General features: G+C 41.1%; 2 protein-coding genes across 4 annotated transcripts in view; one reads left to right on the top strand and one right to left on the bottom strand.

Moving 5' to 3' along the window:
• Positions 1-24978, top strand: part of LOC106088399 (mucin-5AC) — a 612109-nt gene that overhangs the window by 443653 nt on the left and 143478 nt on the right. The window lies entirely within an intron of this gene.
• LOC106081031 (odorant receptor 45a) lies at positions 12628-22855 on the bottom strand. The gene is made up of 5 exons (XM_013242706.2): positions 22694-22855; positions 19036-19216; positions 16162-16687; positions 12985-13140; positions 12628-12866 (listed from the first exon to the last, which is right to left on the bottom strand). The coding sequence occupies exons 1-5, from the start codon at positions 22791-22793 to the stop codon at positions 12804-12806; spliced, it is 1026 nt and encodes a 341-aa protein (XP_013098160.2). The 5' UTR covers positions 22794-22855; the 3' UTR covers positions 12628-12803.

The raw sequence follows: 24978 nt of genomic DNA, 5'->3' as shown, positions 1-24978 counted from the left end.
TAATGACAGAGTTGTACTCCCTCAACTTGAAGGAGACGATGAGTGAGGAGGTTTATCGTCGGTCGGTGCGTCTGGCTTCCGCGCCTTAGAAGTCGGAGGGAGGCGCTGCCAATGTCACCCTGGAGTGTACTCCAAGGGTGGCAGATAAGTTGTGCGAGGAGGGGGTGTACGTAAAGTGGTTCCGCTTCACCGCCCGGATGCAGGATGCGGTCTTCGCATGCCATCGGTGCATGGCATCACCCTGCCTCGTGCAGGGTGATGTTTGTCGCCGTTGTGGATTGGGCGGACATGTGGCTTCGGCTTGTCCGAACAACGCACATTGTAGGAATTGTGTATTTAAGGGATTGCCGGCGGATCACATGATGATCTCCGCGCCCTGTCCGATTTATGGTGGTTTGGCGGCTAGGGCGAACGCTAGGCATTAAGGATCGTCATGGGGATGAAATTTTTTCAATTTAATTGCCAGCGGTCTAGAGCGGTGACGCAGTAGTTGGGTAATGTCATGCACAGCACTGGCTGCTCAGTCGCGCTGGTACAGGAACCGTATGTAGTGGATGGTAGTATTGTAGGATTGCCGGACGGGATGCGAGTCTTTACTGACAGCGGGGGTGACTCTGCGATAATTGAAGATGACAGCGACATCGACTGTACGGTGGTTAGTTATAGCCAGCGGGACGTCTGCAAAACCCTGTTTAGGATTTTAGGATTCAACTGGTAATAATCTTTTTAGGCTACGAAGTTTGACCGGGCACTTTAATCTGGTCCCACGGGTGTCAGGAGCCCCTGGAACTTCGTTTCCAACCTGGCAATGGTGAGGCCCCAGTGGGGAGCAACGTGGTGGCTGTGGTTTGTGCACAAATCGCGGGTAGAGCATAACCTCGGCGTGGAGGTGCGTTTTCAACCGGGTGCCTTGACCCATAGGTCGGAAGGAGTTTTAGGTAGTACTCCGCTCCTAACCAAGGAGGTGAACACGTCCAAATACGTGGGATCAAATTGGTACTCATGTGTGGATTACCACATGTGGGGGCGTTGGTAGACGCATTGTATTCACCCTTGCGTCTTGGGCCGTAATGGCAGGCATCTGCGGTATACACAACATTCGTGTTCACTACCCTCAACTGTTAACAAACTTTGCTTCCCTTAAAGGCCCTATCAAGCAATTACTTCTCCAACAAATCTACACTCTTTTTAAGCTGCATTTGATTTCTTCTCTATAATCATTGTTTAACCATTGCAAAAGAAAATCATGGAAATTAAGACAAAAAGCCTGCAATCATCAATTAAATTTAATTACACCATACATACACACACACCCTCATACACCTATTTTAAAGTACAATCGCATAAGAAAAGTTTCCTATAACAAGTAGTTGTGCATTGTGAAACTTAATAACCATGCAAAATGTTACAACAAAACCACCTGCTTTTATAAAACTATGCCACAACTATAATAATAGTAGAGCGACTAAAAGTATGCTACAAATTTGAAAACATTTATTATTGAGTGCATGCATTCGAATGCAGTTCAGTAGAAGTTTTCTGTGTGGGTGGTGGCTGGGTGCTAGGTACTCGGTACAACTAGAATTTATTTTGAGGTAATAATTTGCATTTAAATTGGTGTTGCTCCATTTACTTGTAAGCAAAAGTTTTCGAAAATATTTTATTTAATTTGAAAATTATATTAATTTAATAGAATTTTGAAACTTATTTCCAAGTAAATAATAAGCAAAAATATTTGAGACAATAATTTCTGTATAAGATTACTTGTAGATGGTCAGCTCTGTGTTTGTGGTGTTAGAAAAGGAAAAATTTATACTACGGGAAAGGTGTAGAAACCTGACTTCTATGTATATTAATAACGGTCACCGTGGCGCAGAGGTTGGCGAACTCCTGAGTTCAATTCCCGACAAGAGCATTCGAAATTTTCAGAGGCGGCAATTCTGAGGTATCATAAAGAAGTCATATAAAATGTCCTCCTCTCTTAATACACATTGAAGTATATTGTTGCTAGCCTCTCATCTGTTGGGGAAATTATACCAATGGGTTTGATACGTGGCAAGCAGCATGAAAGTTGACCTATAACAATGTCATCTTTAACTTAAGATCTTATTTAGCCTCACCTTAACCTGCTAGGCACAGTTCCGAATTTTGAAATATGAGGCAAGTTTGTTGAGGTAGACGTTCAACCTATCGCAGATGTCAACAATGGGGGGGGCCTGATGCCATGATCGTACAATCGTCCGCATATGATTCGATCTCTATGCCGTCTGGAGGGGGTGAAATGAAGGATATTTCGAGGTTAAACAGTGCCAGAAATATCACCCCGCCTTGGGGAACTCCCTGTTTCACCCTACGGTACTTCGACTTCTTATTCATAAATTCTACAAATGACTGGCGACCACACAGGGAGGGAGGTGTTGGCAATGTCCTCAAATAGTTTGGCATGGCTGACCGTGTCGAATGCCTTCGATAGGTCCAGCGCCACGAGGACCGTCCCGTCACATGAACTGGACTGATTGAAGCCACGGTAAATGTGTGCGGTGATGGCATACAAAGCTGTTGTTGTGCTATCCAGTCTTCAAAATACATGTTGTTGCTCGGCAAATGGAAATTCTCCTACGAGGCTCGAGAGGAGTAATGCCTCAAGCGTCTTTGCTACTGGCAAGAGAAGGGTGATCGGTCTGTACGACTCCCTCTTGCTCGGGTTCTTTCCAGGCTTCAGTAGCGGGAACACTATGCCTATTTTCTAGACATCGGGAACTATAAGAGTGTTCAAAGACAATTTGAGGACATTAGTAAGGTACTCAACTCCAGGTAAATCCCGATTCTTCAAGATCAATATAGAGATTCCGTCGGAGCCTATTGCCTCGGATAATATGATGCACAATAAATTGACGGTTGAACAACCTGGCGCATCTCTTCGGATCAGTCATGGTTACGTCGCCAAAAGTGACTGAGGTCCTGTCATCTCGTCTACCGGGGTTCGAGAGTGAGTTAACACCAAGCTGTGGTCTCTTGCCTAATCCGGTGCCTAAGTTACATTGCTCCAAGTATTTCAGCCACAAATTCCGACTATGTTCGTTAACTTCAAATTGCAAATTTTGCCCATGAACATTCCACTAAGGAACAGGGGCAAACTTCTTACATATCAATGAGTTTAAGCTTAATGATAAGGGGCCCTTCTTTTTATAGCCGAAATCGAACGGCGTGCCATAGTGCGACATATTTGGAGAGAAGTTTTACAAGGCATAGTACCTCACAAATCTTGAAAGCATTAACCACCGCTGAACATTTTTTCTAAAGGTCTCGCCAGGATTCGAACCCAGGCGTTCAACGTCATAGGCGGACATGCTAACCTCTTCGCTACGGTGTTCGTAAAATACCCTGTTTATTTCCAGATTCAGCTCGCTGATTCTGCGGTTATCGGGGTCCGTGCAACAAATTCCATAACGCTTGTCTGCGAGGGAAATTGGGCCACACTTGGGGTATTCGATAGGCTGGTATAAAGCGAGCGGCTGATGCGTTAATGATGTCTCGGAATTTCCTCTCGGCAACTAGCACATCCGAGGGTGGTGGCAGTTCATTGAAACGGCGATTGGCATACTCTCTGAAGCCAGCCCAATCGGCCTTCTTATGATTGATAAACGTCCGGCGCTCAAAGGTTATGAAGTCGGGTGGTCGGTCGATGGTGAGAATTATGGGGAGGTGATCTGACCCCAAAGAGATGACGGCTTGCCGGGATACGTCACTCAGTAGATCAGGGGATGCAATGGATATGTCTGGAGAGCTGCTGCACCTCCTCGTAATCCTAGTGGGGGAATCCTCATTCAGCGTGCAAAACGTGGAACCTGCTGCTCTGCCAAAGCCATGCCACGCTGGTCGTTACCTAGGGGAGACCACATCTTGCCTAAACCGGTGCCTAAGTTAAATTGCTTCAAGTATTCCAGCCACAAATTCCGCCTATGTTCGTTGACTAGCCTGTTTATTTCCAGATTCAGCTCACTGGTTCTGGGGTAACTGGGGTCCGTACAATCCCATCCCATCACGCTCGTCTACGAGTGTCACTGCCTGCGCCGGGAAGTTGGGCCGCATTTGGGGTATTCGACCGGCTTGTATAAAGCGAGCGATTGCTGCGTTAATGAAGCCTGCCCAATCGGGGGCTGGCTTCGGAGAGTATGCCACCCCACTTATCTCGGGGTTGTAAGCTTGATCATTAAATGGGACACCGCTACCAATCGGCGGTATGTACATGTTGTATAGCTCTATCTGTACAGTACCGCACCTGACTGCTATCTCCATGCACTTCATATAGGGGTCACTAGTGCCAAGCGCAGGCGAGATGGGTCTTTATCGCATGGAATGGTGTATCACGAAAGCCATTCCCCCACCTTCATTCCTTGAGCGAACCTTACGTAGCACATTGTATCCGTGACAATTGTGCAAGCTGCAGGAATTGGTCAGCTTTGTCTCCCGGATCGCTGCGACCAATATGTTCTTCCGACTCATAAAAACCACAATCTCATCGATCGTGCCACGTAGACCGCTGCAGTTCAGTTGCAAAAAATGATGCACTTCCCGGCACTGGCCTGGCAATATTGGAACTGTGTTGCTGCTGTTGCTTATATTGCCGCACGGGAGTTGTCGGGAGTGGTTGGGAGGGTCACATGGTCCGACGACGAGGACGCCGAAGACGACGACGACAACGCTGGCTATGTTCGCACACTGCTGGCTATGTTCGCACACTGCTGGCTATGTTCGCACACTGCTGACTATGTTTGCACAGCACCTTTAACATATTCATGACTATTCATCCATAGTGATATGAAACCAGAGCAAGATCGGAAATGTACCTGTTACACCTCACCGACCAATGATGGAGGTGGTTCTGGCAAACCGTACAGAATCAGGGTCCGGGGCCCTTTTCAATGCCCACACGGACCAGAAGCATGCGGAAAAGGCACTCCGGGATGTGCCTCTCCCATGACGAAAAAAGACGAACACGTACACAGAGGCGATAGCCCTAGCCGATAAAGTATTTCATTAGGACAATCCGATGAAACACCCGTTCGGGTGGGTTTTGAGATAGGGCGTCCCCCCAGGTTACTTGATCCCAAAATTTTATACAAATTTCGTGCTTTTGGGGTACTATGAAGTGGCATACAAAAATTCGCTTGAATCGGCACCCATCTCCGAGATTTGGGGTTTTTGAAAATTGGGGTAAGGGGGAGGGTCCGCCCATCTTCGGATATCAAATAATTTAGTACCCTATTTTCAACGGACGCTCAAACTCTGCATTCATGAAAAAAAATCATGAAAATCGGTTCAGCTGTTTTTGAGTCTATCCGGAACAGATAAACAAACAAAAAATTGGGGTTAGGGGAAGGGTCAGCTCCCCTCGGGGATATCACAAAACTAAGTACCCAATATTAAGTTCACCGGGGAGCCAAACTCTACTACCTTAAATCCAATTTCACTGGAACTTGAATATAAGCCCTTCCAAAAAATCGATAAAATCCACTTTTTTCCTTCAAAGCACAGGCGGTATTACATAAACTACACCTTTCAGCAGATCTTTTGGTATACTTTTTTGTTTCTTCACGATAATTTAACAATTTCTCTTTTTAAATGTGTGGCTAAGAACCCTTCTAGGTAGGTTTTTTACACCAAATGGCTTACCCACATACTGTTGTGAGTTTAGGTTACCTGGTGTCATGTGGTGTAAGACTTCCATTGCTGGGTTTCATGGAAATTTTTAACAAAAGAAACCTCGCACCAGCATTTCGCAGGGCATGGAGATCAGCAAGTTTTTCATGACGATGAACGCATATCGCATCTTGAAAAAATTTCATATCATTTGCTCGAACAGAAAAAGAAACTCAGTTGCCTATGCTATGATAAGCAAATGATCTCCCAGGCAACACCTATCAAAGTAGTTTTAACAAAGACTTCACAACAGATAGTCAAACTATTGGTGAAAAGAAAACCAAGTTAATGAAACCAAACCAATTAGTGACCATGTACCCTCCAAAGGTTAATTGCATCTTAACCACCTCAACTCACTTGATTCTTTCCTGTTCAAAGTCATCATTGTGAGGGTGTGCAGTTTTTCTCTCTTCGTGGTTTTGCTTTCAACACGACCATTGTGTTGGTGTACCGTTTTCCAAGTATTTTTTAATTAAAAAAACATTAATTTACTGCAAACGAAAGTACACCCATGCATATAAATGGCTGAAAACTGTAAAAGGATTTTTCAGGGAAACTCGTAGAAAATCAACATATTGCATTTTCCTCCTGGTTTTAAGCAAATGGAAGAATGCCGAATTCAGCTAACTATGGTGTTTTTTCTTTTTTTTTTTTTTTGCTACTCTTTTTAGTGGCTGTTGGTGTTATCTAAATGGAAGCTGAAAGGCATAATGCCTTGGTAGTTGGCAGCATGGTTGTTTGTTTTTCTGTTTTTATTTATATTTTCAGTCGTGGCCATAGCGCGCATTAACACAAATGGCCAAAAGCAATTAAGCATTCTGTGTATTTGGCCAACTTGAATGCTAGGACAAAGCATTTGGTGTGAAACTTTAAAAGTCATGTACAATTAACTCCCATTTAGAATGGAAATGTGGGTTATTCTAGCAACATCCAAATAGTTATGGGCATAGATGGGCAGTTTATACATCCGCACATAAATTCATATGCCCGCGGGCATAGGAAAAACGAATAGAAGCACACGGACAGTGTAAACAACTTTGTGTGGCTTCGTTCGCTTGACGCATTGTTGTTATTATACCCTCCACCATAGGATGGGGGTATACTAATTTCATCAATTTGTTTGTAACTCCTCGAAATATTCGTCTAAGACCCCATATAGTCCGTCCGTCTGTCCGTCCGCCTGGCATAGGAAAAACTAATAAAAGTACACGGACAGTGTAAACAACTTTTTGTGGCTTCGTTCGTTTAACGCATTGTTGTTATTATACCCTCCATCATATTTTGGGGGTATACTAATTTCGTTATTCTGTTTGCAACTCCTCGAAATATTCGTCTAAGACCCCATATAGTCCGTCCGCCCGTCCGTCTGCCAGGCGAAAGCACGCTAACTTTCGAAGGAGTAAAGCTAGCCGCTTGAAATTTTGCACAAATACTTCTTATTAGTGTAGGTCAAATGGGATTGTAAATGGGCCATATCGGTCTATGATTTGATATATTGGGTTGCCCAAAAAGTAATTGCGGATTTTTTAAAAGAAAGTAAATGCATTTTTAATAAAACTTAGAATGAACTTTAATCAAATATACTTTTTTTACACTTTTTTTCTAAAGCAAGCTAAAAGTAACAAACTGACAGAAGAAAGAATGCAATTATAGAGTCACAAGCGGTGAAAAAATTTGTCAACGCCGACTATATGAAAAATCCGCAATTACTTTTTGGGCAACCCAATAGCTGCCATATAAACCGATCTTGGATCTCGACTTCTTGAGCGTCTAAATGCAAATTTTGCCCATGAACATTCCACTAAGGAACAGGGGCAAACTTCTCACACATCAATGAGTGCAGTCCGATTCAAGTTTAAGCTTAATGATGAGGGGCCTCCCTTTTATAGCCAAGTCCGAACGGCGTGCCGCAGTGCGACACCTCTTTAGAGAGAAGTTTTACATGGCATAGTACCTCACAACTGCTGCCAGCATTACAAGGGGAAAACCACCACTGAAAATTCTTTCTGATGGTCTCGCCAGGATTCGAACCTAGGCGTTCAGCGTCATAGGCGGACATGCTAACCTCTGCGCTACGGTGGCCTCCTTGAGCGTCTAGAGGGCACAATTCTTATCCGATTTGTCTGAAATTTGGCATAAAGTGTCTGGGTATGAGCTCTAACAACAGTTCTAAGTATGGTGGAAATCGGTTCATAACCTATTATAGCTGTCATATAAACCGATCTGGGGTCTTGACTTTTTGAGCCACTAGAGGGCGCAATTACTATCCGATTTAATTATTATCCAATTTGGCTGAAATTTTTAACAACGCCTTCCCCCATAACCTCCAATCTACGTGTCAAATGCGGTCCAAATCGGTCTATAGCTTGATACAGCTCCCATATAAACCGATCTCCCTATTTTACTTCTTGAGCCTCTAGAGGGCTCAAATACTATTCGATTTGGCTGAAGCATGACGTATTTTGCAATGACTTCCAACAACTATGCAATGTATGGTTGAAATCGGATCATAACCTGATATAGCTGTCATATGAACGGATCTGGAATCTTGACTTCTAGAGCCTCTAAAAGGCGTTATGATTATCCAATTTGGCTGAAACAACGACGCCTTCCCCCCTAACCCCCAACCTACGTGTCAAATGCGGTCCGAATCGGTTTAGCTTGATACAGCTCCCATATAAACCGATCTCCCTATTTTACTTCTTGATCCTCTAGAGGGCGCATTTACTATCCGATTTGGCTGAAATTTAGCAAAACGTGTTCTGTTATGACTTCCAACAACTGTGCAAAGTATGGTTGAAATCAGATCATAGCCTCATATAGCTATCATATGAACCGATCTGGGATCTTGACTTCTTGAGCCTCTAGAAGTCGTAATTATTATCCAATTTGGCTGAAATTTTTAACAACACCTTGCCCTATAACCTCCAAACTACGTGTCAAATGCGGTCCGAATCGGTCTATAGCTTGATACAGCTCCCATATAAACCGATCTCCCTATTTTACTTCTTGAGCCTCTAGAGACCATAATTCTTATGCGATTTGGCTGAAATTTGGCATGACATGTTTTGTTATTACTTCCAACAACTGTACTAAGTATGGTTCAAATCGATGCATAACCTGATATAGCTGTCAAATAAACCGATCTGGGATCTTGACTTCTTGAGCCTCTAGAGGGTGCAATTATTATCCGATTTGTACAACGGTTTCTCTCAAGGCCTTCAACATACATGTCAAATATGGTGTGAATCGGTCTATATCGGTCGGAAAAAGAACTCGATGTTGCATGGTGGAAATTTGATGCATGGTGGAGGGTATATAAGATTCGGCCCGGACGAACTTAGAACGCTTTTACTTGTATTACATAGCTTCTTCACTGGGATGATTGCTCGGGTTCTACTGTCTCTCACACAAACACAGTTTGGTCTTTTCAACAGTGTTAGTGTGTCCACCGCTGCTCTCAACTATTTTAAGGTTGAAGAAAAACTTCCCGTATGGCGCAAACATTGTTGCACACTAGAGCGTATAAGTAACAATTACTCAATTTGTAACACTCATACGCTACCAGAAACCATCGGCATGTATATTTATCATCTCATAGCAACAAGTCAGAGTACCACCGAATATGAGAAACTTTTAATAAATGAAAAGGTGGAGAGGCTATAGTTTACGTTAATAGCGAAATGCCACTGTGACTTCTTTTTCAAAACAATTAATCAAATGGGCTAATTTATTCCTACAGCAATAGGAGGCCAAAGGGCCTCCTAAACAAATGACAAGTAAAAACAGAAGTTGAAAACAAGTAAAAGCGTGCTAAATTCGGCCGGGCTGAATCATATATACCCTCCACCATCGATCGCATTTGTCAAGTTCCTTACCCGGAATCTCTTCATAGGCAAACAAACGATAATGAATAAGAATTGCTATGCTATTGGTGCTATATCAGGTTGTGGACCGATCCGGGTCGTACTTGGTTTGTGTGTTGGAGAACACAGTAGAAGTCATTATTCACAATAACAGCCCAATGGAATAAGAATTGCGTTCTATGGGGGCTCAAAAAGTAAAATTAGGTGTTTGGTTTATATGGGAGCAATGTTTGTTTATGGACCGATGCCGACAATTTTTATACCCTACACCACTACTGTGGTACAGAGTATTATAACTTAGTGCATTTGTTTGTAACACCCAGAAGGAAGAGAAATAGACCCATTGATAAGCATACCGATCGACTCAGAATCACTTTCTGATTCGATTTATTGTAGTTATGTTCGTCTGTCTGTCCGACTGTCTGTCTGTCCGTCTGCCCATGGTAATTTGTGTACAAACTACAGGCCGCAATTTTTATCCGACCGCCTTCAAATTTGGTACAGACATGTTTTTCGGCCTAGAGTCAAAGCCTATTGAAATTGGAAAAAAACGGTTCAGATTTGGATATAGCTCCCATATATATGTTCGTCCGATTTGCAGTAATAATGCAATAGAATGGTCATTAATTAACCAATTCTCTTGAAATTTGGTAGAAATAATTTTCTCTCGACTCTCGACATTACTGGTGAATTTCATAGAAATCAGTTCAGATTTAGATATAGCTCCCACATATGTATATCGCCCGATTTCTACTCCTACAGCCACTGCAAGCTCATTAATTGATCAATCTTCGCAAAACTTTCTACAACGCTTTCCTTGACGGCTTCCACAATATTTAAGAAGTTTGCTCGAAATCGGTTCAGAATTAGATATATCTCCCATATAGATGTTCGTCCGATTTTGAAAAATATTGCAATAATGTGCTCATTTGCAAACCGATTGTCTCGAAATTTGGGAGGAAGGATTTTCTTATGACTCTCGACATTACTGGTGAATTTCATAGAAATCGGTTCAGATTTAGATATAGCTCCCATGTATATATATCGCCCGATTTTCATTCTTAGAGCCACTGCAAGCGCATTTAATGACCAATTTTGCCAAAATTGTGCACAACGCTTTTCTCGATGACTACCACAATATCTAAGAAATTTGTTGGAAATCGGTTCAGATTTAGATATAGCTCCCATATATATGTTCGTCCGATTTTCTCGAAATTTGGAAGGAAGGATTTTCTTATGATTCTCGACATTACTGGTGAATCTTATAGAAATCGGTTCAGATTTACATATAGCTGTCATATATATATATATCGCCCAAAATTGCTCCCTTTAGGGGCTCAAGAAATGCGATCAGTGTATCGTTTCATATGGGAGATATATCAGGTATTAGACCGATTCCGGTCGTATATTAAAGTCATAGGAGAAGTCATTGTGTTTTTTTATGCCAATTCAGATAACAATTGCGTACTCTAGAGGCTCCAGAAGTGTATCTATCCACAAGATGATGATTTGGATGGTCCCTGCAAAATAAACAGCTCAGAAGGTATTGCTTAGACAGCATGTATTTTTGTCTTCCTACGGGTAGGGATGTTTGTCTCCTGAGGAAGGTGGTCCCCGTTAGAACTAAGGGGACAGCCCGTCGCAGTTCGAAGTGCAGCATTCTGACAAGTCTGAATATTATTCCACTGCTTGTCACATAGCTGACAAGACCACACTGACGCTACATAACATACCACTGACCGGCCAATTGCTTTGTTAGTGGTCAACATGTTTTCTTTGTCAGCTTCCCAAGTACTGCCAGCAAATGACTTGAGGACTTTGTTTTTACTTTTGACTTTATCGCAAATTGCTTTGGCATCTGGGGAGAATGTGTAAGAGCTGTGAAATGTGACCAGAAGTATTTTGGGACACTTGATGGTCGAAATAATTTCTCCATCGACCATTACAGTCAGCTCAGTATTCTCCTCACTCGTATTTGTAGTGAACAATGTGGCTGGAGATTTGATGACAGATATCTTCAGATTTCTTGCAGCGAAATATGCGGCAAATTCGTTTACCCTTTCGCAGATGTCAACAATGGGATGCCATGATCGTAAAATCTTCCGCATATGATACGATCTCTATGCCGTCTGGAGGTGGTGGAGTGGAGGATAGGTAGAGGCTAAACAGTTCCGGAGATATCAACCAACCTGGGGGAACTCCCTGTTTCACTCTATGGTGCTTTGACTTCTTATCCCTAAATTCCACAAATGACTGGCGACCACACAGATAATTCGCGATCCAGCGTTTCTGGCCTGGCTGGAGGGACGTGTTAGCGATGTCCTCAAAAAGTTTGGCATTGCTGACCGTGTCGAATGCCTTCGATAGGTCCAGTGCCACGAGGACCTTCCTATCACATGGCCTGGGCTGATTGAAGCCACGGCACATATGTGCAGTGATGGCATGCAAAGCAGTTTTTGAGCTATGCAGTCTTCGAGATCCATGTTGATGCTCGGCGAATAGAAATTCTCCTACGAGGCTCGGCAGAAGTAATGCCTCAAGCGTCCTTGCTACTGGTGAGAGAAGGGAGATTGAGATTCTAGAAGCTTAACTTTTCCTCCGGTTTGAATGAAATTTGCTACAAGAATTCCTGTTTTGACTTCCTACATCTGGGCCGACTACGCTCTGAACCAGTCATAAAGCTGATATAGCCCCCACATGGAAAGGTCCTCAGTTTTAACTTTTTGAGTTTTTATAAGCCTCAATTTTCCATTCCTATCAAGAATATATGTATGTACTTTGTTGGGTCAAAAGTGAATAAATGAAGAAGAAGAATGACCAATCGAATATATCACCGTCCCTTAGTGATGGGCATTAAAAATAAAAATTCTTCTTTCATTTCTTTGCTTATAAAATTGTTTACACCACATTGTTTCCAACAATTTTTCCTCTGAAACTTAAACATTTTGTTGCTTTTAAAACTTTACACTAGCCAAAAACTTACCAAAATTCCTCATTGAATGACGTTTTCGCTTCAAAACAACAACAAAAAACTAAAACAAAAAAAAACTACATCCAATTTCTCTAATGTGCTGACTACAAATTACGTTTTGGTGATTTTATTTCCAACATAAATAAATGAATTTTAAAGAAATAAAAGAAAGAGAGACCTCATTCTCCAATTCATCTTCTTGTAGATGCTTCCCCATGAAATTCATCCCATCTTTATATTCTTTTATGTGTGGTCCTTCTTCTTTACTCCTCCTTTTCCTCCAGTGTCTTCAAAGCCGCAATCAATGAACCCGCAGTTCGGAAAACCTGCAACGATACAATCACCCCCAAAATAGCATACAACAAACATTTTTCAAAATTATTCAAATTGCGGTCATATCGAACGCAGAGATGGAGACAGACAAATTTAGACACAATCACTTACCCATAAATATAAACTTAAATCGACCGTAAAGAATACACCACGAAGTTCGCTGAATTGTTGGGCACGCATCATTGGCACCAGCAACATTTTCTGGGTCGACTTTGGCAACTTAGACCATTCGAAGGTTGAATAGATGCTGGTGCATATCAATAAACTCTGCGTTTCGTTGGGATAGAAAAACCAAATGCAAATAATTGAAAATTCAATGATATTGAAGGCTAAATTCAATTTTGATGACCTATTTGGGTGTATTTTGATAATGTGAAGAGGAATTGTGTCATGAGGAAATAGAAGACCACCTCCCTTAACAATGTTTTCACTAACGCCAGTTACTAGAGATGGATTCTGGTTAACCAAAAACACACATCTGGTAAACAAAAATTGTTTTCAAGTTACTTGAAGGAAAGGCCTAACTTTGCAAAACCTTCATATTTAACATGGAATACGGTGATGGCAATATGGGTGTCAAATAGAAGTTGGTGGTTAAATAGGAAATTCTTATTCTAGTTCAGCCCAAAATGGTTGAAAAAGGGCAGCTAGACTCTCAAACGGAAATGCAGCACGATTGAGACAGTTTGAGACTCATATAAAAGGTTTTAAAGTGTAGAGATTTTCGCTCTTTAGAGGGTCAAGAAGTCAAATTTTGAGATCGATTTATATGAGAGCTTTATCAGTTTATGGGCCGATTTAGAGTTTACTTGGTTTATATGAAGAAGATTAGGGGGAGAAGTTTTCGTGCAAAATTTCAACCAAATCGATGAGAAATACGCTCTCTAGAGGCTCAAGATCTATTTTTAAGTATTGGTTTATATGACCGCGATATCTAAACATGGTCCGATTTTGCAGCTATTCAATTTCAATGCAAAATTTCGAGCGGCTAGCGAAAACAAATGGACGGACAGACAAATAGACACATGGAATGACATAGGAAAGTACTAACAGACAAACATACGGACAAACAGAAAAATGTACCACAGAAAGCCTAAGAACGAGAGACAGATGAAGAGACGGATGGAGAAACGGACTGATGGAAGAACAGATTGAGTGAGGAGGGTGAGACGTAAGCGTGCTTACGCCAGGCGGAGGGAAGGGCTCAGGGACTTCATGCAGATGGACAAGCAGTCAGACGAACAGAAAGGCGAACAGAAAGACAAACAGATAGACGAACAGAAAGACGAACAGACAAACAAACGGACCGACAGACGGACAGACAGACGGACGAACAGGCAGACGGATTGATAGACGGACAGACAGATGGACAGACAGACGGGCAGACAGACGGACAGACAGACAGACAGACTGACAGCCATACGGATTGACTGACGGACGGACAGACAGACGGACAGACAGGCAGACAAACAGACAGACATACGGACAAACAGACGGACGGACAGACGAACTGACATACAGACAGACAGACGGACGGACAAACGGACTGACAGACAGATGGACGGACAGAGAGACAGAGGGAAAGACATATGGACGGACGGACGTGCAGAGACAAATGGACAGACGGACGTGTCTGTCCGTCCGTGGAAGGACACATGAAGAACTGACAGACATATGGAAGGCGGAAGGCCTAAAGAAACGACAGACGGACTGACTGAAAAACAGATGGAGTGACGGAAGGGGAGACGTCAGCGTGCTTACGCTAGGCGGAGGGAAGGACTCCGGGCTACATACAGATAGACAGACCGATTAACAGACAGTCGGATGAACAGAAAGACGGACGAGCAGACAGACGGGTAGACAGACGGAAGGACTAAAGAAAGGATAGACGGCAAGAGAGACGGAGTGACAGAAGGAGAGATGGAGTGACAGAAGGGGACACGTTAGGGTGCATTCGATAGGCGGAGGAAAGAGCGCACATTCAGACAGACAGATGGACAGACAGTTAGACGAGCAGATAGACGGACAGACAGAGAGACATATGGACTGAGGTAAAAACGGACAGACAGACACATGGAAAGGGAGATGGATGGACAGACAGAAAGACATTTGAACACACAGGCAGACGGACAAATTGACGGACATGGCAAAATCGATTCAAAATGTCAAAAAAAATCAAGAATATATTCACTTTATAGGGTCGGAGACCTAAATTTCAGGGAATGACAAGGTGAAGGAGGGTATAAAAATCTCCATCTCCAAACATATTGAGAGTCATAAGAGAAACCTTTGTGCAAAATTAAATGAGATTTTGTTAACAAATGACTACATTATAGCAATATTACTCCCAATCGGAAAAAACTTCTCCCCAAAGTGGTGACGCACTGCGGCATGCCGTTCGGACTCGGCTATAAAAAGGAGGCCCTTATCATAGAGCTTAAAATTTAAATCGGACAGCAATCAGTGAGTATGTGAGAAGTTTCCCCAGTTCCTTAGTTGCTCCATGAAAAAAAGGTCCAAATCGGACGAACATATGTACACAAGGGAACTGTATCCAAATCTGAACCGATTTTTTCCAGTTTCAACCGACTAGGTGTCTAGATCAAAGAAGATGTCTGTGCCAAATTTGAAGATAATCGGATGAAAATTTTGACCCATACTTTGAAGCTAAACTAATATCGACAGACAGACAGACAGACCTACATAGCTTAACTGAATCAGAAATTAATTCTGAGTCGATCCGTATCAAAGGGTCTTTTTCTCTTCCTTCTAGATATTGCAAACAAGTTCAAAACATTTGCAAATTATGCCCATGAACATTCCACTAAGGAACAGGGGCAAACTTCTTACATATCAATGAGTGCAGTCCGATTCAAGTTTAAGCTCAATGATAAGGGGCCTCCTTTATCTAGCTGAGTCCGAAGGGCGAGCCACAGTGCGACACCTCATTGGAGAGAAGTTTTACATGGCATAGTACCTCACAAATGTCGCCAGCATTAGGAGGGGAAAACCACCGCTGAAAATTTTTTCGGATGGTTCCGCCAGGATTCGAACCCAAGGCGTTTAGCGCCATAGACGGACATGCTAACCTCTGCGCTATGGTGGCCTACGGTGGCAAACAAGTTCACTAAGTTATAATACCCTGTACCACAGAAGTTGTCCATGGTACATGAACATCAAACTTGGACAAAATTTTTCACTCAAATTCAAATTATGACAAAATCGTCCTCACATCAAAATGTTTACCAATGCCTCGCTTCCTTCACTCCTCATTTCTTTGCATCTTACCTCATCCTTTAACCTCTGACCATTGTAGCAATACAAAATCAATTGCAAGGCTGCTGCCGAAAGAAACATCAACAAATATGCCACATTGAAGAGGGAATTATTGCCGCGCACCAAGTGAAATGCCAAACAGCAGATTTGTGTACCGGAAACAATGAATTTCACAAATATGATGGCCCCATAGAGACTATTCAGCTCTTGCGTCAAGCGCAATGTGCGACGATGAAATTTGATGCAGTTGATTATGGCCTCCATCATAGTGCCATTCGCATCGATTTCACACAAATCAGGATTGTCATCGTCGTCGTCCACATGATGATTGGCGGCCACATAGTTTGTTTGCAGTGGCAACTTAGAGGCCACCTCCAAACGATGCATTAGTATGCGAAATTGGGCGATTATGTTGCAAACCAGCCACGAGAACATGCTCTCGGTGCTCACCGCCGAACAGGCTATGAAATAAATGATGAACATATCCCAGATGTAGACCAAAGAGTATCCCTTGACATGTTCGTGATTCCAAAAATAGCTGCAAAGAAAAAAAATGCAAAGACAAGAGCAATCACTGAAGCGGAAGTGAAGAATTGGAAACGGAAGATATTAGGTTTGACAAGAACAAAAAGTCAATCAAACAAAACGTTCACAATGACCATTAGCTAAGGAAATCGCTAATTGGCTGTTAGTGGCAGAGAACAAAAAGAAAAATGCAAAAAAAAAAAATTTTAACACAAAACTTTGTGAATGAAGGATTCAATTTTTTTGGTATCGTTTTTGGCTAAAGGTTAAATGTAAATTTCACAGATGGTGCATAATGATCCCGTGGTAAAAATAGGGTACTACATTTTTTTTATACCTGAAGGGGGGGCCGACGCTCCCCCTTACCCTAATTTTCAGAAACACCAAATCTCGGAGATGGGTGGTGGATTTTGTGTGCTCTCGTATAGTACCCTAAAAATCAAAATTTGGTATGCAAATTTAGGATTGGGGTACCTAGGGGTGCTGCCCCACCCTTAAACCCATCAAACATATATTTAGACCAATCACGACAATATGGGACTCAAATGAAATGTATTTAGGATAAGAAAACGTATCTGATATCCAATATATGAGACCAAGTGTTTTGGGGGGCCGCCCCTCCCCAAAAAACATCCCCCAAAGGGGACAAATTTACGACCATAGCAATATGGGTCTCAAATGAAAGGTCTTTGGGAGTAAAGCACGAATCTAATATCAATTTTCGGGAAAAATGTCTTTGGGGCCACCCCACCCCCACAATACCACCCAAATAGGAAGTTTTGCTGACTATTGCAATATGAGGCTCAAATAAGAGGGTTTTAAGAGTGGAACACTAATCCGATATATATTTTCAAGGCCAACTCACTGAGTGGCCGCCCATCCCCCAAAACACCCCCCAAAGCCGGTCATTTTTGCCGACTATAGAAATATGGGGCTCAAATTAAAGGTATTTAGGAGTAGCCCACGTATCTGATATCAACATTAGGGACCAACTGTCTAAGGCACGTTCCACTACCATAACAACCCCCAAAAATGGGACGTATTTGTTCACCTAGACAATTTGGGTCTTAAAGAGAGTGGAACTAAATATTCATAGTTTTTAAGGCCAATACCCCAAACCGGACATATTTGCTGACTTTTGCAATAAGGAGTTTAAATGAGATTAGAAAACAAATTTGATATCCAATTCTGAGGCCAATGGCAATATGGGGTTTAAATATATGAGAATAGAGCACGTTGCTGATATATTGGGTTGCCCAAAAAGTAATTGCGGATTTTTCATATAGTTGCCGTTGACAAATTTTTTCACAGCTTGTGACTCTGTAATTGCATTCTTTCTTATGTCAGTTATCAGCTGTTACTTTTAGCTTGCTTTAGAAAAAAGGTGTAAAAAATATATTTGATTAAAGTTTATTCTAAGTTTTATTAAAAATGCATTTACTTTCTTTTAAAAAATCCGCAATTACTTTTTGGGCAACCCAATATTTTACGGTCTTAGTGGTTGGGGGACCACCGCAATCCCCAAAACACTTCTAAATCGGGCATATTTACCGACCATGTCAATGTGGAGCTTAAACGAAAGGTATTGGGGGGTAGAGCAAGAATTGATACCCACTTTCGGGACCAATTTTCTGGGGGTCTACCCCTTTTCCAAAATACTCCACAAACAGCATTTTTTTAATGACCATCGCATTTGGGAGTAGAATACGAATTTGATATCCAAATTTAGGACCACCCCTTCCCCAAAACACCGCCCCCAGAGGGTAAACATTTTTCGACCATGCCAATATGTGGCTCAAATAAAAGGTATTTGAGATTAGAAAACGAATTTGATAACCTAATTTGGGGCCATGTGTTTGGGGGACGCCTCATTGTGTAAACTCCCCTAAACCAATGGCAGTATGGGGTGCAGATATTTTTTCAGGGCCAAGTGTCGGGGAGGAACACCTCACCCCCAAAAACACCCCTCAATCAGAGAAAACATAAGAATATCGAGCTGAAATAAAGTATTTTAAGAATGGAGTACACCTCACATCCAAACTTAAATTCGTAGACCAATAAAGATCATATGGGATTCAGATAAAGGTACTCACATTGTATTGAAGGCGCTGCGTAGCGGGCCTGGGTCAGCTAGTTTTCTATGAAATTGAATTTTTTTTTTTTTGAATAATACTTCTATGCCAACAGTTTTTCCAGCTATGTAGACTATACTCTATGCAATTTATGGTTCAAATAACATAAATCGCTATGAAGGTTATTGCCTCACTTTTCTCCCCTTGCAACTTTTCACAAAATGTTTTCCTTTCACAGCAAATATTGTTTCTGCTTTAATTTTGTTTTTCATATTTTCTTTAAACTTACGTGGCTTTATGCGGCACTGGTAAATCCACAACACCTGTGGTCATGTAAATGTAAACGGCAAAGTAGATGGGCACCAAAAGGCTCCAAGCTCCAGTGAGTAAGACCAAAACGAAATAAGTTGTCGAAAAGATGACATCCTTGGTATTTTCGGTGCGCACAATCTTTAGTTCCTCGCCAGAGGCTATGAAGGAAAAATGTGACAAAAAAATTGAGAAAAAAAGAAAAAAATTAAGCGGACATAAGCAACAGGAAACTTGCAAAAAAACATTATTTATAAAGCAAATGAGCAGGGAAATGTACATTTAAAAAACCAATTTAAAGCGTTTTTTTCTTAAGTTTTGACAGTTTAATTAAAACGACTGGTAAAAGATAACTGTGACCAGTCCAGATAACCCAAAAATTCACTTAGGGAGAAGCCCTAATTTAGGCTTCAAACCAAAATTTGTATCCAATTAGGATAAAACAATGGCTATTAACTAATTGTCCCAAATTATATGGGAATAATTCCCCTTTCTTAACCAAACATCAACATTGGCATTTAAAGAAATACATGATACCAAGAATAAGACATGAAGACATTCCATTAACACCTTTTTCGTTAAAAGACATCAACATAACACCTTAAGGTAAAAATAAAATTTAATTGAATCTTTTCCCTTAGAAAAAGGGAATTTTTAGGGAAGAACTTCATTATAAACGAAATATTAATTAGAATGTTTGTACCCACCAACATAGGATGTTAGGGTGGGGGGAGCACAAATTTAATCATTCCATTTGTAATACCTCGAAATATTGATCTGGGACCTTATAAAGCACCAGCTGAAACGGGGCTGGTCCGCTGCACCTTCTTTTACTCTCTAATATCTTCTTAGGGTGGGGACACTTCACCCTGAATGTGGATATCGAATTCGTGCGTTTATAGCCCATGCCCGCTGAACGCCTTCATGTCCCGTTGTGGGGCGCCTCAGAAACCAAGGAATGTACGTTAATATCAGCTTTTTACTGTGCTATAATCGGTAAACATGTCCGCTCGGGTCGGTTTTGGGATGGGGCGTCCCCCCAGGTTATTTGACCCCAACATTTTATACTAATATCGAAGCCTTCAGACACTTCAGGTTTAAATTTTATATCAGATTTGTACGCTACCTTCAATTACTATTTATTTGATACCCATATTGACAAGCATGTCACTTTTGTCCGTTATTGTGGGGGTGGGCGGGTTTCCCGACATTTTGGGTAAAATGTCTATATTAAGTTCGTACTCTACTCTAAAATACCTTTCATTTAATTCTCGTATTGTCTCTATCAGTTATCATGTCCATTTGGGTGGGTTTGGGGGTGGTACGTACCCTAGAACTTTTTCTGATATGGACCATTTTTGGTTCGGATATCGGCGGGCCTAATAAAACTCACTGCTCCGAGTTTCAGCGAAATCCGGTAGTAAATGCGCCTGTTATAAACTTAAGACCCTAAATCGGCATATCGGTCTATATGGCAGCTATATGTAAATATGGTCCGATATACCCCATATTCAGGTCGAATATCGAGGCACCTAGTTCAACTCTCTGTTTCAAATTTCAGCAAAATCGGAGAACGAATGAGCCTTTTATGGTCTTAAGACCCTAAAGCTGAAGATCGATCTCTATGGCAGCTATATCTCAATAAAGCTCAATCTGGACCTATGGCAGCTATATCTAAACATAGCTCGATCTGGACCATTTTCACGACAGATGCTTCGAGTCTTGATACAACTCATTGTTCCAAATTTCAGCAAACTAGGGTAATAAATTCACCTGTTATAGGCCAAAGACCCAAAAGCGGCAGATCGATCTATGTGGCAGTTATATCCAAATATGTTCCGAACTGGACCATTTTTGGTTCGGATATCGGTGGGCCTAATAAAACTCACTGCTCCGAGTTTCAGCGAAATCCGGTAATAAACGCACCTGTTATAGGCTTCAGACCCTAAATCGGCATATCGGTCTATATGACAGCTATATCTAAATTAGATTCGATATACATCATATTCGGGTCAGATGTCGAGGCCCCTAGTGTAACTAACTGTTTCACGAGAAGCTTAGCTGCGAGCTACGGGTCAAGGGGCGCGTCCACTCGATGCTCCATCCGGAGTAGCTGCAATGGCAGTCGCGGACAACCAGCAGTATCGAGCGGACAGTCTCAATGAGAGGCCGGGCGGCACCGGCTCTTGCACAAATACTGATTGCCTATGATGCTCGATATGACAAGGCGATTTATTGGCGTCTTTAAATAACCAATGGCCTCCCTGTTCCCGCGGTGATCGGTCCTTTGGACCGAAACGAGCTTCCTAACCTACAGGAGCTTGACGAGGATCGCCACCTCCACATGAAAATGTGGCTATAACAACACTCGACGTCCTATCCTTAAAATCCTTACCAACTCACGCATTCCGTGTTCACCCGGATCTCCGCCTGCAGGACCGTATTATGGCTAGGCAGTCGCAAGCAGATCTCAGTCCCTGGGTTCTCATTGTAGATCCCCAGGCCAACACTTTCCTGCAGCTTTGATTCATCCGTGTAGCAAATGGCAATACCAGAGTTGCGTCAACTCAAGACTGTGGCACTGGCAGCAGTGCCTTGTACTCGACCTCAACAGTCGTCTCAGATACCCGATAGGAAACCTCTTCCATTCCTTCCAGGTCACCTTGATTATACCGCGATGGTGTGACCTGCTCCTATCCTATATCCGTTCTCCCATCGTCTTTAGTCTCATAGCCGCAGTGGCTGCCTCGCATTAAATCTTTATGTACATGGGTTGAAGTGACCGGATATTGACTTCTTAAGCCGCTAGAGGGAGCAATTACTATTCGAGTTGGCCGAAATTTTCCATGAGATGTTTTGGTTTGACCATCAAAAACTGTGCCAAGTATTACTCATATCGATTCATAACCTGATATTGCTCCCATAAAAACCGATTTTGGATCTAGACTTCGTGAGCCGATAGAGCGCGCAATTATTATCCGATTTGGCTGAAATTTTGCATAAAGCATTTTGGTTTAACCATAAGCAACTGTGCTTAGTATGGTTCAAATCGTTTCAAATCCTGATATAGCTCCCATATAAACCGATTACGGATTTTGACTTTTGAGCCGCTAGAGGGCGCAATAATTATCCGATTTGGTTGAAAATTTGCACGAAGTGTTTTGTTACGACTTGCAACAACTTTATAAAGTGTGGTCTAAATCGGTTCATAACCAGATAAAGCTCCCATATAAACCCATATCGGATCTTGATTTTTTGAGCCTCTAGAGGGCGCATTTCCTATCGTGAGCCGATAGAGGGCGCAATTATTATCCGATTTGGCTGAAATTTATAATGAAACGTTTTGGTTTAACCATAAACAAGTGTATCGTACAAATCGTTTTAAAACCTGATATAGCTCTTATATAAACCGATTTCGGATGTTGAATTCTTGAGCCGCTAGAGGGTGCTATAATTATCCGATTTGCCTAAAATTTTGTCGTTAGAGAAAATTTCATAGAAATTTTGTCTTTAGAAAACTTTTCAGAACAATTCAGTCTTTAAATTTTACATGAAAATTTTCAATCAAACACTGCCTTCAATAAAACTGACTTTAAAATGTTGTATTTTAGGGAAATTTTTGTGTTTACTCTGCTTACCCCTCACATTTAAACTTTCAATGCGTGCAATTATTCTGGCAAAATCCTTTCGTTTCCATATAACCATTATCACTTTCCAACCGAAATCAATGATTGGCATAAGAGAGTCAATGAGTCAGTAGCTTCCAGATAATCACTTGCATTATCCAACACATAATGGCCATTGGCAATACACAACAAGATAGACATGACCAATGGGGTCATCATCAGCACAGGACGTTTCACCATATTTTCCGGACGAGCCTTTATGTCAATACCAAGCCCAGCAAAGATGAAACGTTGCAAACGAAAATATCGCTTTAAGATAGCCATATCTTGAGAGTTTGTACAACTTTTGCAAAGAATTTCTGGTTTCGAAAAATTTTCAACTTCAACCGAAGGAACGTTAACGGAGGATTGATTGCAGTAAACGATTGAAAACTATCAACTATTGGAAAATTGGTTTTGGTGCTAGAGGGATTAAAGGCTTATTGTGGTGGTGGTATTTAAGGAAAATTGAGGGCCTTTGAGGACACCTTAAACTTTTCAGCTTTAATTTTTATGAAATTTTCTCTTAAGACAAAATTACTATGAAATTTTCTCTAAAGACAAAATTTCCATGAAATTTTCTCTAAAGACAAAATTTCCATGAAATTTCCTCTAAAGACAAAATTTCCATGAAATTTTCTCTAAAGACAAAATTTCCATGAAATTTTCTCTAAAGACAAAATTTCCATGAAATTTTCTCTAAAGACAAAATTTCCATGAAATTTTCTCTAAAGACAAAATTTCCATGAAATTTTCTCTAAAGACAAAATTTCCATGAAATTTTCTCTAAAGACAAAATTTCCATGAAATTTTCTCTAAAGACAAAATTTCCATGAAATTTTCTCTAAAGACAAAATTTCCATGAAATTTTCTCTAAAGACAAAATTTCCATGAAATTTTCTCTAAAGACAAAATTTCCACGAAATTTTCTCTAAAGACAAAATTTCTATGAAATTTTCTCTAAAGACAAAATTTCTATGAAATTTTCTCTAAAGACAAAATTTCTATGAAATTTTCTCTAAAGACAAAATTTCTATGAAATTTTCTCTAAAGACAAAATTTCTATGAAATTTTCTCTAAAGACAAAAATTTCTATGAAATTTTCTCTAAAGACAAAATTTCTATAAAATTTTCTCTAAAGACAAAATTTCCATGAAATTTTCTCTAAAGACAAAATTTCCATGAAATTTTCTCTAAAGACAACATTTCCATGAAATTTTCTCTAAAGACAAAATTTCCATGAAATTTTCTCTAAAGACAAAATTTCCATGAAATTTCCTCTAAAGACAAAATTTCTATGAAATTTTCTCTAAAGGCAAAACTTCATAGAAAACAAGTCTCAAATTCCCTTTTTGCCTCATTGAAATTCATAATAAGGCCTTTAATGCACGTTCCACTTACCTTCCATTAGATTACAAACTGGCCTCGGAGTGACAGTTTTTACATCCAAAAGCCTTAATTAAACTAAAGCGAAAAGGTCAAATAGAATTACAAATGGCATATTCTTGGGTTTCTAATTAGCTATTGTTTGCCATCACTTTATCTGCACATTTGATATGTAAAACCAAAAAAAAAAAATCGTTTGTAGCCCTTTTTTCCCTATAAATGGCATAAATTATAAACCATGTCAAAAAGATTTACAGGTAAAATAAGGGATTAAATTCGGCCGAGTCGAACTTTTGATACTCACTACCTCTGATAAGTATTTTAAGCGAATTTCATTTCAATTCGATTAAACCGCTGCGTTTGTGATGCCAAGAAGTTTATTCCGATAATACGATCCGTCCAGGACCACATCCATCACATCCACTTTTGTCGAAATTTAGTTCAGTAAGTTGTATAAGACACCTACACATCTTTCCCAAATGTGGTGCAGATCAGACCATATTTGGGTATTGCTGCGATTTATATGCCCAGACTTCCCGACTAACGGTCTTGGATCCATAAAATGCGCAGTGATTACCCGATTTCGCTGAATTATTGAACAATTAGAATATTACAGCGAAATCGGGTAATCACAGCCTAACATAAGGCCCTTTGTCAAATTTCAGCGAAATCGGATCATAAATGTGCTTTTGATGGGCCCAAAACCTAAAATCGAGAGATCGGTCTATATGGCAGGTATATCCAAATCTGAACCGATCAGATCCAAACTGCAGAAAGTTGTCAAAGAGCGTAACACAAGTTACTGTCCCAAATTTCGGCAGCATTGGACACTAAATGCGCCTTTTATGGGCCCAAGATCTTAAATCGAGAGA

The sequence above is a fragment of the Stomoxys calcitrans genome, chromosome 5 (genome assembly GCF_963082655.1).
Source record: "Stomoxys calcitrans chromosome 5, idStoCalc2.1, whole genome shotgun sequence".
In the NCBI taxonomy this organism is placed as follows: Eukaryota; Metazoa; Arthropoda; class Insecta; order Diptera; family Muscidae; genus Stomoxys; species Stomoxys calcitrans.
Note: the sequence above shows the minus strand (reverse complement) of the source record. Positions and strands in the feature narration are given on the sequence as shown.